Genomic DNA, 17,995 nt, shown 5'->3' on the forward strand with positions numbered 1-17,995 from the left:
CAGAATTGTTAGGGACTATGGAGTGTACGCCCTTTAGATTTTGCCATGATTGCCACCATACATATTCCCAAAGACAGACATGAAGTCTGCAAAAAAAAAAATGGGGACCATCAGCAGCCGCAAAATCAGAAAGAAAAACATTTACAGGTACACACAGAAAACTTACATGGGCTAACCAAGCAGACACCTTCAGACTTGAAACCTGCAATGACTGTCAGCACTAAAGCACTTGCCAGCCAAAGGGAAGTCAAAGAAAAGACACTTGTGGTTCCCATCACAAGGACACCTCTGGAAGATGTCAGAAGGCAGTAGCCGAAATCTCAGGACTGACGCAAAAAAAAGAACGCCATCCAGGCTTTAGACTGAAGCGAGTGTGCTCATAGTAGAGCAAAAGAGGCATCTTGTGGCCAAAATGGCAGTTATCCTTCCAAAGGAGGATTTTAGCGCTTCCCTACAGGGAATCCGATATCCCACTCAGACCTTTGATGGAAAAGAGCCATGAGTAGGGAGATGTGGTCGACCGAGCCCCCAACTCCACCAGAGCTGCAAGAACAATTAAGATTTTATGTGAGGAAAAAGATCCAGAGCCCCAGGGGTTATTCCAGGACACCAAGATGGTTGTATCAGCGACAGGGTCTTGAGACCGAATCGCTGGAAGAGTGAGTAGACATATACCGATCTAGGCCTTTTTCCCTGAATGATATCGCCTTGTACAACAAAATGGTGAAGAGGGCAGCTGACAAATATGAAGTCTAGCTAGAAGAGCAAAAGGCATAAACATGTTTCCTACATGAAAAACTCCTCCTCTCGCAAAGTAATTTCCAGTACCTCCCAAAGCTACCCAGCATTTTGGAGGAGGGAAGGGAGGCATTTAAAGAACCTTCTATCTGCAAACTGTTAATGAAGAAAGTGGAAAACAAACTCATTCAAAGACCCCACCTACATACAAGATAATGAGGCAGTAGTCTGTAATTTTCACCACCGTGAGGAAAAGGGGTCAACATGCCAATGCAAAACAATCAAAATGATGGGGCAGAAATTTGAGAAGAGCTGCAATGTAGTGGCATATTCTCAACACCCTTTTGAATCGATACGTCCACCAGCACTAGGAAGACACTGGAAAGTTATTGAAACACCTACCAGAGCAATACCATAAAAAAACAGACTTGCTTGTAGAAGAGGGGAAAACTATAGCTAACACAGACAAGGCAATCAGACAGCTGATGACGGGGACATCCATAAGAAAAAACACCTGGCTGCAACTGTCAGGGGTTAGGAGTGAGGTGTAGGTAAACATAAACAGCACTGTTTCCAATTGGTACTTCATTCGACAACACTGCAGCAATTAAAGGATGCTACAGCAAAGGCAATGGGAGCTTTGCTGTTTAGGGGGCCCCAATGTAGAGGGACTACTCCTGCAAGATGACCAACAGGAAGGGGAAGCATGAAAGCCAGTACATCGCACCAGTCTTACCAACAAGCAAATCAGCAGCAGGGAACACTACAGCAGCGTCCATTCCAAAAACCACAGCATGAGCCCTTTTGCAGACAAGTGAGGTGTAGAGGACAGCCGTCCAGATGAGCAATTTCCTTAAACAAGTGACTTCCAAGACACCTCCCCCCCCACCCACCCCATTTAACCCCCGTGCCCCGCCACACTCCCCGCCTCTTAAATAGTCAGCACCCATGGTGAGAACGGAAAATTTGTTCTGCAAGTGGCCCAATAGCATCAAGACAGTCATGGGTACACTTCAAAAGTTAGGTTTTACAGTAATCCAAAAAACAAAATCCTCACTGGTACCAGAGAAGGAAAACAATCTTCCTAGGAGCAAGGATAAACACAGTGGAAGCCAAATCATTCCCCAGTGACGAGGATTCAAGTGATGACCCAGTAAGCTTTCCTCTCCCCTCGGGGAAGTCTCCGACAGCGGAGAAAGTGCAACTTTGATGGACTCCTGCATCCCACTAATTCTCTGTGCGAGGCTACACATGAGACAACGAATGGACCCAAAATCAATACTCCTAAGCAACGGGGAGTTGGGAGGGTCTAGTGGTTGTAACACAGAGTGCAAGAGGAGAACGGGAAATATAAGTGTGGTATGGCAGTGATCATCACCATGGATGCCTCACACACATGGGAAGACACAACATCAGAGGAGTTTGGAAACCTCAAAGAAGTGGCCCAGCACATAAATACACTAGAACTCCCTATTCCTAAAACATTCCAGGCATATATTGGGAAAATCGATAAAAGTACAGACAGTACAACAGTGTTTTACCTCAAACAAGGATGTGCAAGGGCCATGCATTGCCTGATCAAAAGCTAACACAAGAAACATGGATATGATTCAAATTAAGAATAACCATAGCAGCAGTACACCTTCCAGGGGGTTGTCCATGTGGAAGTGGAAAGTCTAAGCGGAAAAGCAAACAACTCTCAAGAATGGGAACTAAATCAGATTGTCGTCCAAAGAGGTGTAACAACAATAGGGAACCGTGGAGGTGGACCTGGAAAACAAAAAATTCCAAAACGTTGCATCCAGGCACCCACACCACCACTGCCTGGGGAATGCCCTGTCATTAGAGTGGTCAGGGAAAGGTCTTTCCACTTTTTCTCCAACCCTACTGATATCTTTTGTAATAAACAAGTACAGACAGTAGCAAATGATGCTAACCTTGTTGAGCACCTCCCACCCGCCCGCCACATGGACAAGATAAATGTGTTTTTCAGAATTAGCAGAGAATGGTACAAGGCAGCCTAAAAGGACTGCCAACTTTACACAACCTGCTATTCATGAAAAAGTGAAAAGTCCTCCACCTGAACCTCAATATCCTGAGCTCATCAGCATGGCTCCTGAGGATATAGTATTCGGACACCTAGGTCTTCCATAGGGAGCAGTGGAAGTCCCAAGGGAAGCACAACGTCCAAGAAGATGCTGCAAAATGGAAAAGGTATGTGATGAATAATGACCGACCTGTTTATTAAGACAGAGTGCACCACTGTCACCAAAAACTTAACATATCTACTAGACATCAAGCCAGCCAATGCCTCATTGTAGGTTCACTTGCAAGTAGTAGCCCCCTACACAAGAGGACCCATAGGCAAAAGTTTATTTCCTCCAATGGTGAACAAGAGGTTCCTAAAAAGGACTAACAATATCTCTGCCAAGATTGCCATCAACACCCAGGTGGAACATAAGCATGGTACTAACACAGTTGGTGAAAGTCCTTTGGCCCATTCCACAAGACAGAACTTACATTTGTTAAACTAAAAACAGCCTTTGTAATAGTAATTTTGCTTACCCTGCACAGTGATGTCATTGCAAGCGCCTACCAACCAGGAACCTTACCTGCAATTAAACAAGCACAGGGTAGTCATGTGAACCAACCCACACTTACTATCAAAGGTTATAAAAAAGTTTTAAATGAATTAAACCATTCAAATACCCAGGAACCAAAAACTAAAACTAAAGGAGCCTTGCACACACTGTATTTGCTTACAGAAGTAATGTACCTATAGAGGACAAAACCAATCAGGAAACGAAGTCAGTTCTTTGTATCATTAGCAGATAAGAACAAGGGCTTACCGGTAAGAAAAGGTGCCATCGCAAGATGGATAGCCCAAACAATGTGCCAAGCGTGCAACTGACAGCAAAGCCCAGAGCACACTTCACAAGTAAGAAGGGGCACCAACTTAACCTTCTTAGCAAATATCCCATTAAGCAAAATATGTTTGGCAGCCACTTGGTCATCAGTTCATACTTTCACAAAGCAGTACTGTATGGATATCCAAGTGAAGAGAGAATCACAGATGGTAATAACATTTATAAGTTACATTTCATTTCATATTCAATCACCATGAGTAAACAAGGACATAAATACAAAATAAACACACAGCATGTGAATCCAGAAAGAATACATGCTGCAAAACCAAATGGTTACATGCCAGTAGGAGTAGTTTTGCAGCTTGAAAAAATGTCTGAATTCACAAGCTACACACCCACCTCCCCCCACAAATTGTGGTGCAACAAAGCAAACAGTGGCAAGGGAAAATAAAACAGACCTCAGGAAGCCAAATCAAAAAGGAGAAAATTAATCTGAAGATGGCAACCACACGCAGAGGCTTCCAGGCTGGAAGCCTGATGTCCCAAGAGGGATGGACAAGTCACCAAAGGGTAGCACATGATGCGTAACAAAAAAAAGGCTAAGAATTCCAGATCTAACTATTGTAATTCAGAATAACGTGCAGCACACAAATCAAGAAAATTCTTTAAGAAGCAAAACTACTCCTAACGCTAAGTAACGCTTTTGTTCCTCCATTTTGAGAATTTGGTCTGGTGTAAACTCAGGGTTATCACCAATAGGAGTTAAAGGGGAGGGAAAGGACGTAATATTACTTGTGGCTATTGTATCCCATATTTCAAGCATGGTATATGATGAAACTGCAGTACACATTTTGGGGTCTAGGGTTTGATAGTAGCCTCACTAGGGAGCATAAAGGTCTCTACACCACTGCTGTGTTCATGTGAAACCAATATTTATATGTATCAATTTTTGACCATTCCCACAGAATCCATAGTTGGCTGCCTTAGAGTAGGTAATGGAAAGCGTCTATCTCTCAAGGCCATTTAAATTTTTGTTGAGACTCTAGGCTGTTTCCCCTTCCACACGACTTTCAGCAGGAAGATGCTTGTTTACCTTTTTTTGTAGGAAACACAAAATATGAATATGCAAATATAAAGCAACAACAGGCACTGGCAGAAAGCGCTACACAGCTGTACGTAGTAAAAGAACATTGTAGACCCAAATCTATTACTGACCAGAGTATGGTGAAGAGTTCACTTGAGGACATAATGGAATAAGTAACTTGAAAGGTTTGCAGTTAAAGGCCAACTCATGTTTAATAAGTATGAAGGAATTTATGACTTAAACACACAGGCTCACTGACACGTACTTTGTGTGTACAAATAGATTGCAACTTGATTAGACAATGGGTTCAGGAAATCTAACCAGTTCAAGAATATAAGTAGTCCTTTGGTTCACGATGATAAAACACACATGCTATAGAAACAATATTTATTGTAAATACGCATGTATTCAAGAACGAAGAATGGTTAGTTTGCCAAGCATTGTTAAAGCTACAATGAAGAATGTGTAGGCGATTAGCTTAGAGTTTAGGGTTACGGGGTTTACAGGCGTTCGTGTTTTTCTGTTTTCAATCTGTAACAGACTAGCCAATTATTATTTGTTGTTATGCAGTAAAGGTTGTGTAGAAATTTAGGTTCAAGTGTAGGGTCATGGGGTCGCAGGTGGCATGATGTTTTTCACAACTAATGTATAACAACGTAGTGGTTCATTATTTGCTGTTTTGTAATAAAGCATTGTGTAGTTTTGTATTTAAGAAGCTGTCGGTGAAACAGCAAATTGAGACCAGCTGCCTGCCTGTGTGAGGAGGGTCGATTTACTTGTCACAACAGTAAAAAGCTGTCTTTCTACTGCCAAAGTTTTTTAATTTCCCTGCAACGCTTTCAACATCTTACCCTCTATGGAGTGGGAGAGCCTGAAAGGTTTATAAAAGTTGCAGTAGAACATTCATTTTTATGACTGTAAATTGACCCAATCAAGAAACATAAGTCTTATAAGTGTGTAAATCTATGTACAGGATGTGTTACATCTGATATTTAGGGTTAAATGGTGTAGGAGTCACATGTCCTTCACAAGCTTTATTGTCAATGTGTAATGTGTGCATGTGATGGAACGTGCTCTGACGCTCTGCATTGGGATGAGCCAAGCTTAAAACTAAATAAGACAAAATATTGATATGTAAATTATTTGTGTGTAAATCCTAGGGACAAACCAACACATCTGACATTCTTACCGTGCATAAAAGCATGCCCCTCTCCGGATTTGGACTGGGACAAAAATTAGGCCCGGGCACCAAAATACAAGTGTGCCCCATTAGTGACGTTTCCATATTGGGCAATTTTTGAACTTATAAATACATGCTGTATGGGTATTTTGGATGACTGCAAGCACTATTGTTTGCTGCAGAAAATACTTGTGGTAATATCAGGGGAATCAACAGTAAAACCCAGCACAGCTGGCCATAAAATAGCCAAAAATACAGCCCCCACACTGACCTACCAGGCCATTGGGCACTGCCTCATTACCCTATAGTCAAGTCCGGCCCTGTCTCTCTTATACTTGTGAAATAATAGCAAGCTCTGTTGCATTTGCATCTAGGTGTGAAACTCACAATGGGAAGCAGCCTTAACCACGACTCATGAACAACGAAGTTGTGGACAACGAAAGTGGAACAACGCTTTTGTTAACCACAACTTCCTTGTTCGGTGCCTTAATCACGCACATGTGTGGCTAAGGCACAGAAGAAGGGAGTCACCTGAGGACGACGTGATCAGGTAAGTGGGGTGGGACTGGGGCTGTTGCAGGGGCAGGGGGGTCGGGATATTTTTAGTTTTAGTGGGTCGGGGTGGTTTAGGGGTGGGGAGGTGGGTCGGGGTATTTTTAGTTTTAGGGGTGGGGGGGTCTGGGCATTTTTAGTTTTAGGGGCGGGGGAAGGGGAGGTCGTGGCATTTTTAGTTTTAGGGGGGTATTTTTAGTTTTAGGGGTGGGTGGGGAGTCGCAGTTATTTTAGGGGCGGGGTTGGGGTAGTTTTAGGAGCGGGTGGTTGGGTTGGAGTGCTTTTAGGTTTTGGGGGTCAGGGGGGGTCGCATGCTGGAACCATGCATGCCTTTCACTAATGCCTTTACCAGGAATGCCTTTACAATGAAAAATTATAAAGCGTCGTTGTTCCGACTGCATTGTTTAGGCATGCGTGGTTCCAGCATGCGTTATTGCAACATACATTCGCACCGGATAGCTCCCAGCCAGAATACTCCAACAAAAGAAGGCCTGAAGGCCCCTTAAGTTGGGCCTTAGTTTTGGGCGCAGCAGGAATTAAAAATAACAAAGCCTCCTTGCCACCTACACGTTGCTGCTCAGAACGAAAGCAAACAAAGCACACGCATTGCTGAATGTGTCCATGTGTCTGAAAATTACACAGGGACGAGTTAGCATATTACAGTGTAGCCCAACTTCTTGGTTGGGGAGACAGTGTCCACCTTGTGAAAAGGGGGGTAGATGCCATCTTACCGCATGTACCTCTGACCTGTGCCCTGCTTCTGTTGTCTTGTATTGCTCCTTTTTCTAAAACTGCAGGAGGTTGATCTGTTATACTATGTGAGCTGTCTTGTGTGCTGCGTCTGTCTTTTCTATTTTTTGAAAGGTTGTCTGCGTATATTGTATCCATGTGCCAAACTGGTCTACATCCACTTAGAACATTTTGATGGCTTTTTTAATGCTGTTTTTAGCCTTACCCATTTACTGCTTCTTAAGATCTTCCTTTGTCAAAGAGGATTCCTCTTTTGTTCTGTTTGTCTAGGGCTTCCAGAGCTAGCGAGCTGCCCTTACCATTCTGGGCCTTCCATTAGCCTTGAAGTCTATTTCCACCTTTCCTATCTCCTGTTCCTAAGGTCAGTGATACTCGTGTCCAAAATCAGATGCACATTATCTGTTGTCCTCCTCTCTCTAGTCATCTATGTCTCAAAACCGGGTCTCATGTGTTCACATCTCTTCTGTCACCCACCCACCACTTCCTGTTGGCTTTTTCCAGCATGCAATGGGCAGATTTCTGGGTGCTCTTCAAGTATTCACTCTGTTATAAATTGGCGGTCCCCTCTATCCCTGCCACACTGTCTGCCTTAATGTGTGTGATGCCATGTCTGCAGGGACCCGGATCCCCCTCAAAGAACATCCTGTCCCTCTGGCTCAGTAGTTCAGTCTGTATATCTTCCTGCTCCAACAGGGTTGCTTGGCTCAACCCTCACTGATGCGTAATATTAAGAAGATATCTCCAGGCTCCATCACCTTACCCCTAGGAGGCCTAGACCTACCCCAACCTTTTAGTTCATCGTACAAGCAAGATGCCCCATCTAGATTGCTGGTTTCATACTCCGGCCGCCCGGCCTTAGCTACATCCAGTAAATGTATTGCCCGGGTTACTTTCCCTTCCCTTGACCCAGAGCTTGTTGTTAGAAGGAATCCGTTGGTCAGCAGAGCGCTCGTATAACTGCAGCCAGTCACTTCCCACATCAGGCGGCCCGTGTGAAGGCCCCACTGCTCGCTCTTAGGCGTCCATAGTGTCCTCGTAGGTGCCACTGCAGCAGTGTCCTAGGAGTTTCTCACTCCTGCTTCAATTCAGGACTGTCCGTTATCCCTTGTAATGGGCACCTGGACTTCCCTTTTAATGGGCACCTGGACTCCCCATGCCTCTGGGCTCAGTTGTGGGTCCAAACACTCCCCCAGCTGCGTGTTCCCTTCATGGATGTGGGTCACAGACATTAGAGCTCAAGCTCCTCCACCTGCCATTTTGTAGCGCTGGTGAGTTTCACGTGACATGGAGCATATTCATTTCCAGACGGGAAGCAATTTGTTCCATTCTAGTTTTTCTTGATTAACTATAAATACTTATTAGATGACTAATAACATCCTGGACCTCCACGGAGGCCAGAAAATCTTTGTTGCAGTATTTCAAATAGTTGAAGAAAAACAAAAAAACTGACAGCAAACATTTACTGTTGAGTCAGTGTATTTAAAATATATTGCAGCCTGTACAGTTATTTTAAGTTTGCGAACGTAAGTTGTATTTATTTACAGTTCTATTAACTTACTGAAAGTAAAGAAGTACACGGCAAATCATGCACCCCTATTGTTTTAGATCGTAGCAGACCTGTCTGATTTCTCAAGACATCTTGGGGACTTACAGAAAGTTTACCTAAGAATGCATTCCGCCTTTTGATTATTATTGGCTTTGTGGTTTGTAACTCACATTTTCTAGCTTATTTGCTGGCTTTATTTGCTTTAGGCTGTCCAGGTTAAGCTCTTCCGTTTCGTTTCCTGAACGGTGGTTATGGTATTCTTCCACAAACTCCCTTTCTGTAAACAGGCCTTTTTATTTTGTTCTCATCTTGTCACAATTGCTGTGGATTCAGAGACCAAGGTTAAATGTCAGCCCCTGTCTTCTGAGGGTGCTTGTTTACTTTTCTTTCTCTGACTTCAAAGTGAGAGTATTTATGTGAGAATCTTGCTGGATACGGGGGTAGGAAAGAGATTTTTTTCTAGCACAGGACAACCTTTCAACAAACTAAGTATTTCAGAATATATCAGAATTAGGAACACAAATGAATCACATTTTTGGTATTTCTGAAGAAGTGTTTTGGAAACAAATACTTCAATGTAATCAAAACAAATCATTACACTAGGTGATGCAGTTTCCACACATTTCTGTTTGTGCACTGTATGGTTTTATTAGTAAAACTGTGCCTGTGCAAATGTAATGGTCATTGGGATAGAAAATGTGTTGTCTGTAATGGCAGTGCACTACCATACTATGCATACTCCGCTCTAAGCCACTCCACACCACTGCACTTAATTCTGCACCACTACATGCCCCTGCACTCTGCACCATTACACTGTATACCACTGCACTCTATGCCACATCACGCTACGCCATTCTACTCTGTGCCACTCTGCACAACTCGACTCTACTCCACTGAACCCTATGCCACTCTGCAACACTGCAGTCTATGCCACTACACTCTGCCAATACACTCTGTGCCAATGCTCTTCACTCTGTAGCTCAACTCTATGCCCCTGCTCTCTTCACCAATTCACTGTACGCCACTCTAATCTACTCTGCATCACTGCACTCTACGCCACTGTATGCAGCTACACTCTATCCTGCACCACTGCACTATACACCACTTTACTCTGAAACTATCTAGTCTATGCCACTGCACTCTACTCTGTGCCATTACACTCTATGCCACTCTACTCTTAACCACTACATTCTGTGCCAATGCACTCTACTCTGCATCACTGTGCTCTATGCCTATGCTTTCTATGTCACTCTACTCCACACCACTGTACTCCGATACTCTCCTCTATGACACTGCACTCTTCGCTACTGAACTCTGCACCACTCAATTCCACTCTAGGCTACTCTGCTCTATGCGACTGCACTCTATGTCACTATACTATACTCTACTTTGCACCACTGCACTCTAAGCCACTTTACTCTATGCTATTACACTGTGGCACTCCATGCAACTGCACTCTACACCACTTTACTCTATGCCATTACACTCTTTGCCACGCCACCCTGCACCCCTCCACTCTATGCCATTTCACTCTACTTTGTAACCATCTACTCTATGCCACTGCACTCTACTCTGCACCATTCCACTCTGAGCCATTTACACTGATACTACACTCTGATCTGCATCACTGTACTCCGTCACTGCTCTCTATGCCACCTCTGAGCCATTTACACTGATACTACACTCTGCTCTGCATCACTGTACTCTGTCACTGGTCTCTATGCCACTCTACTTCACACCACTGTACTCTGATGTTCCGTTCTGCAACACTGCACTCTCTGCTGCTGAACTCTGCGCCACTCTGCTCTGCACCACTCTACACAACTCCACTCTATGCCACTGCACTCTGGCACTGTTCTCTACTTTGCACCACTCTACGCTACTGCACTCTGTCACTTGACTACTCTCTGCCACGGTCCTTTGCCTCACTCTAACCTGCGCCACTTCAATGAGCACCACTGTATTCTGCTATGGACCACTCTACACCACTGCATTCTATGATGCTGCATTTTATGCCTCTGAATTTGGTGACGATGCACTCAGTGCCACTTCACTCTACGCCATGTTACTCTGCAACACCCTATGCCAATGTACTCTACACCAGCCCACTCAACACCACTATGCGACTCTATACTCTGCCACTCCAATACACATCACTCTGCCTCTCCACTCTACAGTAATGTACTCCACTCTTTGGCATTCCACTCTACAACATTCCACATGGCTCTCCGTCACTAACTTTTGGCCATGCTGAACAGCAGCCACGGTAGTGTACAACATGGCTAAAACAGATTGGCAAAGCCAATAGCTCTTGCATAGGCAAGACCTATTGGCTTCGCCACTACTTGTCATATAACTTGAATATTCTCAGGAATGCTTCTACCCAGCCACGTTCCTCTTTCGTATGCCAGGACAAGTTTTCTTTTTGTTCTTTTGAAATGCCGTACATTTGAGTTTGCTATGGGAATGGTAAGTGTTTTTTGTGTGTAAGCAAAGGAGCTGAGGATACTCTTGCCCCATAAACTACAAAGCCTTCTAAAATTAGACAGAACCAAAACAATCGGGAACTGTCTCCTTGAATTGTGATATGCTTTATGCTCTTTGCACCAGAAATAGACAGTAGACGTTTTAAGGACCCAAAAAATGGAGATGCCAAGCTTGCTACCCTGCCCCGTGCTTATCCTGCTCACGCAAGTACACATCTGCTTAACCTTCCCCCTCCACTGTCCTTTCCTCTCTCCATGAAGGAGCACTCAAAACGTGACCTTCCTGTCTCTTTACGAACTAGCCAATATGTTTCCCCCTTATACCCAAATGCTTTGAGGATTGTTCATTTTTTGGTTTGTGGCCTAGTACTGGCCGAGGAATATCTAGAGAACTTATGCTCTAACGAGGCGTTCTTAGTCTCCACCTTGATTGTATCAGTACACTAATGTGAACACCTCTCATCTTCTTGGTTTGCTCTTTTGCTTTACCAATGTTAACGAGCAGTTTATTACGAAGAACAGAATACCTGTACCGTTTTGTTTTAGTTGTGTTAAACCTGTTGTCAGTTTGGCGCCTATGTATTGTAGTTATGTGCCTAGTAGTTGAAATGAGACATAAGTGTTCTGTAGCACTCTGGAGTAAAGAATTGTGATAAATGACAACGGTTTATGAACGTGGAGACTATTTCATGTATTGAATTGCTTTGTTGTTTCTGTTTTCTTCATTGCAGTCCTCTTCAAGAGCAGCATCCTTCGATGAGTGCGCAGCCTGTTGCATCATTCCCTGGGTTCAACCACCAAGCTGAGATTGGAAAGTTTCCAGAAGTACACTTTGAGCAGATGGAGCATAGCTTGCCAGCCTGCAGACTTTCCGATTTTGGTACCAGAACAGAAAATACTGTGCTGCAGCCAATCACAAGTGGGGAAAAGGATGTCGATCGTGCTGCAGAAGCTCAAGGTAGAATATAGAATTGTCAATTAATGGTTCACAGTGGCTTGTTATGACTGAAAAGAGTTCATAGACTGGCTTGGTCTTAAGCTTAAAGCAGCTAACCATGTTCCGCTTTCCAAGAGGCTCCGACTTTGAAGTGTCCAATCTGTTTTCTCCTCTGGACTTGCTGAGCTGTGAGACTGCATATCAAAACCTGACTGGTAACTGAAACATTTGTATACACACTTTTATTTCTTAATGTGGTTGATGCTTGACACACTTGTTTCCTAGCCCCGTATCATGCGTTCACTTTTGGGTAGTCTTGTATCACCAAACCTTTTCTTAGCTTTTAAACTGCTAATTCTGACTGCATAAAGTAATGAAGACGTACACTATATGTAATGTGAAATTGTTCGAATTTAGAGTAATGCCGCAGTGGGTCCTGACCATTTATTTTCGAATTTATTCTACTCCAAACAGTAGTGAAAAGATAGTGCCTCCTAAATTGTAACACCCGGTAACTTGTCTTTTGGAATGGCACCATGATCTATATTAACAGCTCCTTTGGCATCCGTCATTTGTCTTGAACAGTTTTTCTAATTTTTGTAGTAAGACTTTGTATAAAGATGGCTAATATTAGAATACTGTTTTTTTAAGTTGTGGCTAACTCAGTGCATCCTTATCTTAGTCAAGTTCCAGTCGTTACATAAATGTCAAGTATCCTATATTTATTATAGCCCTTCATCACTCTCTTCCGTGCACTAACTTTTTATAATTATGGTTTTATTATGCATTAGTACAGGGAGACCAAATTAAACCATCAACAAGTTTATTATCTCTTCAAGAGCGATGAATGTAGCGCCTGAATCTTTGATATTGCATATGTAACAAGTAATGCACCTGCATCAGAGCCTATGGCTTTATTTTCTCATGTAACATGATATCGCCTGTTTGAATATGATGATCTGAATTAAACCATTCTTTTTTATGGCTATTTCTACCGGCCGATCGCCTACCTCTAAAGTTTAAAATGAGTACCAAGAGGTGGCACAGTAGACTGATTTGACACCATGAGCCGTATGTGGTGCCACTCCAGGACTTTGATGCTAGTTCCTTTTTTTCTGCACCCATCAATGGGGATCCTATGTTGCTCTCTGCCGCAGTTTTCACTTCAAATTGTATTTGCACTGCTCGTTGGAGAGAAATGCACCTTCTGGAAGGGTAAGAATTTCAAAGATGTTAGCCCTCCACACTCAAGCATCCATGCCCTTGGAATATCAATCCGCATATCTCAGTCTGGCTTTGCATTTGGTTGCTATCACGTAACAGGAGGGAGCTTCTCTGTCTTAAGCCAGCAAGCAGCAGTCATTGCCTCTGCAGGTCCTGTCACAGATGCCATTCTTAAGATCTGCTCAGGGAGACTTTGTCCCCAGAGAAATTTTTCTCCTACATCAAATATAGGACGGACTAAACAAGTGGTTCTTCATTCTTTCAACTTCTCTTCCATTGGCCAGGCAGGTCATCTGGCCAACAGGCCTGTTCTCAGAATCTGATTGCAGTGTCTACTTAGGCCTAACTTTCTGTTACCGAGGACATGAGCCAGGTGCAGCTCCTGCTGTGTCCTGATACTGCCAGACCCACTTTTGACTTTTCTGACTCCTGGACGTGCCCCTGCAGGCCTTGTTAATTGTGTACTGGCCTTTTCCCCTGCTGCAACTTCTGACTCATGGATAACTATCAGATCTAAAAGTCTTCTGTCTCTGGCACCCTCTACCTTAGGGTCAATCAACCCATTTGATATTCCTGACACCATTCCAGATCTGGTATTCCTGATTTTGCTTATTTTCCATTTGTTGCGGTATCAGTGCGGGCTCCAGTGTACTCCATGTTGTGGGGTCTGCACCCATATTAGGAGTTAACTTGATCCAGTACTATTTTAGCCTGGGAGAAACACAGTTAAAGCCAGCTTTGGACCTCCTTTTCATTTCATGCAAGCTTCAGTCTGGGGCTTTCATGAAAGACGACCCAAAATTGTTATCTTCATCTTTTGCCTGAGAGTCTAGCTCCAAATGTAATCTGAAACCTTTTCAATGCTCTATACCTCATGGAGGCAAACAGTTGAGACAATGGGACAGGAAGTGTTTTCAATGGTCGGCTTATCTCTCTTGTCGTGCAATGCCATGCGCCTGTTGACTTGCTGCTCCCATGCCCTTTGACAGATGGTGGTTTTGCCAGTAGTGTAGCGCAGTCCCTTGTGGCACGGGTGTGCTCCATTCCTTCAGTTCTGCCATCATACAAGCCAATACCAATGAGTAGCTGAGTTTTATGGGTAGTATGTAAAATTCAAAGGGTACTCTAGAGTCTAGTCTTCTGTCTAGTCTTCAGTCTGGTCTTCTGGCAGTGCTAACTTTCTCCGACCTGTTAGCTGCACACAGGGGTGGACTGTCCCATTTGGCATTGTCACTGATCATGTGTGGCAATGTAAGAAATTGGGTTGCTGGTTTTGAGAGGGGTGAAACCCTACTCAAGCAGAAACAACAATCCTTGTCAGAATGAAGTCACAGAGCGGTCAGGCTTAACTCAGAGGCAATGTGTAAAATATTTATGCAGCACTTCAAATAGTAATAAAGTCAAAACCCAACACAAGAAAAATCCCAACAAATTTATAAAAATACAGCAAAATTTAATTTAAAAATAATCAAGATCAAAACAACAAAAATCCAGCCAGTAGAACAAGAGATATGTAATTTTTAAGATTTAGGTAAAAATGGCACGCAAAAAACCCAATGTGTCATACATAGTTATCTAGTTGTGCAAGAGTGGGTAAAAGTCACAAGTTCTAGCCGACTGCAATAGAGCGCAGGTTGGATACAGGGACCAGGTAAGTCCCACTGACAAGGTACCTTCCCCTTCCACGGCTAAGAGTTCAGTTCACAGTGGAGGGGGACATGACCTCAGGCTCTTGCTCCAGCTGGATCTGGGTGCATGTTCAGGTGGTTGGAAGCCTATTATGTCCTTGTGGATCTGAACAGGAGATCAGCAGACTAGCCCTTGGGGTCACTTTGGGAGTCCTGGGTTCAGGTGCAGGTCCATGTCCCTCTGACTCGGGCAGCAATCCGACAAGGCAGCAGTCCAGCAGAGACAGTTCTTTCAGCAGGACAGTTGTCCTTTATCCTGGCACTCTCCACCAGTTCCAGAAGAGTTGGTGTCTGTGGTCCCCCCCCTCCCCCCGGCTCCAGGGTGTATGCATCCATTTGTGTAGAGACAGGACACCGCCTGTTCAGTATTATTAGGCCTATGCTCAGCTCCATCCTGTCAGTGATTGTACAATCCGGGAAACACCTAAGCTCTGTATTGTGTTGCTATCTAGGAGCAACACACACAACCCGCATGTCACCCACACCCAGTCATGTGACCGAGAGCCAGGCTGCAGGCACACAATCGCTTAAGTAGGAAAATGCCAACTTTCTAAAAGTTTTTTTTTCAAAATTGCAATTTAGAATCCAACTTTACCATAGAGGATTTTTCATTATAATTTCAAAAACACCAAACATGAACTAGTGACCTGTTTCTATTTGGAAGTTACAGTTTATTAAATGTAGTGTGGTAACTCTAATGTTATCCTATGGGAAACGCAGGCCTTGCAGTAGTCAAAAATTAAATTGAGTTTTTCACTACCAGTACATATAAAACGTTAACTTGCATGTACTACTATTTAAATATATTGCACCATTCATTGTGGGCTGTTTAGGGCCTATCCTAAGGGTGACACGTATTTAAAAGGCAGGTTTCAGCCTGCCAAAGGTTTTTTTTTTTTTTTTGCCAGGTCAAAATGGCAGTTTAAAAGTGCACACACAGGCTGCAATGGCAGGCCTTGGACATGTTTAAAGGGCTACTTAAGTGGGTGGTATAGTCAGTGCTGTAAGTCCACTAGTAGCATTTAATTTACAGACCTTGGTCACATGTAGTACCACTTTACTAGGAACTTACAAGCAAACTAAATATGCCAATTGGGTGTAAGCTAATTCTACCATGTTTTACAAAGAGAGCACAAGCACTCTGTGCACTTCACCGCAGTCAAACAGCACAAGAGTCCTAAGCCAATAAAAACAAATTCAGCAAAATAAAGTATAGTGTGAAGACAAAATATTTTGGGGTAACCCTGCATAGAGGGCCAGTTTTAACAGACAGCTTTTCTCAGATGGTTCAGTCCATCCTTTCCAGTCTGATACCCTACTGTGGGTCTTTTCCCTTTCACAAAAGCATTCCCCACCATTGTACTGTCCCTTCTGTTCCTACTGTTTGGGCCTCCGTGTACAGAATTCCTCTTGGGCCGAATTTTCAATTGGATTACATGCTTTCTCCCTTTTTTGTGATCCTGCATTATCAGAAAAGAGTGAAGGTGACCTTAATCTTGCTGTGTCTGCTGGGAAGTGGGTGGCTCTGAGATCTGCTATGATTGTCTGATGTCCAAATCCATTTCTGATGGATTTACTCTTGCTATAGCAGGTCACGGTTCTTCTTTCAAGCCTCCTGAGACTGTGTTGTGTCTGTGGACAGATGGAGGCAATCTGAGCTGCTTTGCTCTGCCTTCTGGTGCAATCAACATTTGGTGGTTTGCTCTCCTACTGTCACTGCATACTGTAGTCATGGGCCAAATTATGTTTTTGTTCACTAAGATGTTTTTTCTTCAGGCGGGGTTGCCATTTGTGTTAAATTTCACGTTTTCTTTGAACGTGTAAGGCTTTGCTTTGGGGTGTGTTGACCTGATCAGTTCTCCTTGTTTGCTTTGTATTGGCTGGTTCTCGTATACTCTTCCTTGCTGTTTGTCATGCCTCAGTAGAACCTTGTGTTGATGTTTGTTCTCTTATGGGTCTCAATTCAGTTCTGTACATAGTTGCCTTTGTTACTGTTTCACTTTCGGACTGCATCTTTGTTGGTCATCACCTCTTTCTGATGTGTTTGGTAGCTGCTACCTTGGTTGGTGTGCATCCATCTTTTGCATCACTCTGACAAATTTGGTGCTCCTAATGTAGGCATCCTCTCCTTCCCCCTTTTGCCATTTTCTGTCTTCCTCTGTGGCCTACAAAAGAGGGAAGAGTAGCTGTGCCACCTGCATCTTTACAGAATTCTGAGTTTTACATTGAGTATGACCTTGTCCTTCCTGGCAGGTCCTGGTTTGAAGTGCTAGCAAAAGACGACAGGACGGCCATGAAAGAATTTCCAGTTGCCTTACTTTCTGCATTACGTTTTGCTCACTTTATTTTTATTTTAATGTGTTCCTGAGCGTGTCTGGTGCTTTCTGCCAGTAAAAACAAGATTATTTTGTGCTGTGTTTTGGACTTTGATTGGAATAGATCATGCCCTTCGGTACACATCTTTCCAAGGTATTACAGATTTGTCTCTGAGATTTGAAGGGATGGGCACCTTGAGTCTGTGTGACCATGCTTATTGATTGAACAAACTTTCTCCTCCAACACACCTCCTCAGGAGTACTGCTTTGTTATTGTTTTGATAGGTGAGAAATCCTGAGATAGAATTACCCATCAGAAGACAAATATACTTACCTTCAGTAATGAGCTTTCTTTTGCACACTGTATTTACCTGCAAATTCCTCACCGCCATGCGTGCCTCCCTGTTCTGAGGAGTAAACTGGCATATTTAAAAGTGTGCTAAGTTAGCTTCTGCATTGTATTCTTGTAAGATTTGTCAATTTTGTCTCTGCCTACGATGGTGTAAACATGGACTGGAGCTGATATCCGTGTGCAGGGTGGTGCTGACTAAATACATCTACATGATATTACATTCAAGGAAGGCAACCTTGTTGTGTCTGAACAGGGTGCGGCCTACTCATTAAGGAT

The 17,995-nt window shown here is 43.5% G+C and overlaps 1 protein-coding gene across 1 annotated transcript in view; it reads left to right on the plus strand.

Moving 5' to 3' along the window:
• Nucleotides 1-17,995, plus strand: part of BUB1 (BUB1 mitotic checkpoint serine/threonine kinase) — a 640,511-nt gene that overhangs the window by 488,916 nt on the left and 133,600 nt on the right. The window contains exon 25 of the mRNA XM_069234708.1: nucleotides 11,935-12,161. Within this exon, the coding sequence (XP_069090809.1) occupies nucleotides 11,935-12,161 (227 nt within the window). The remainder of the gene's footprint in view (nucleotides 1-11,934; nucleotides 12,162-17,995) is intronic.

The sequence above is a fragment of the Pleurodeles waltl genome, chromosome 5 (genome assembly GCF_031143425.1).
Source record: "Pleurodeles waltl isolate 20211129_DDA chromosome 5, aPleWal1.hap1.20221129, whole genome shotgun sequence".
NCBI classification, from domain to species: domain Eukaryota; kingdom Metazoa; phylum Chordata; class Amphibia; order Caudata; family Salamandridae; genus Pleurodeles; species Pleurodeles waltl.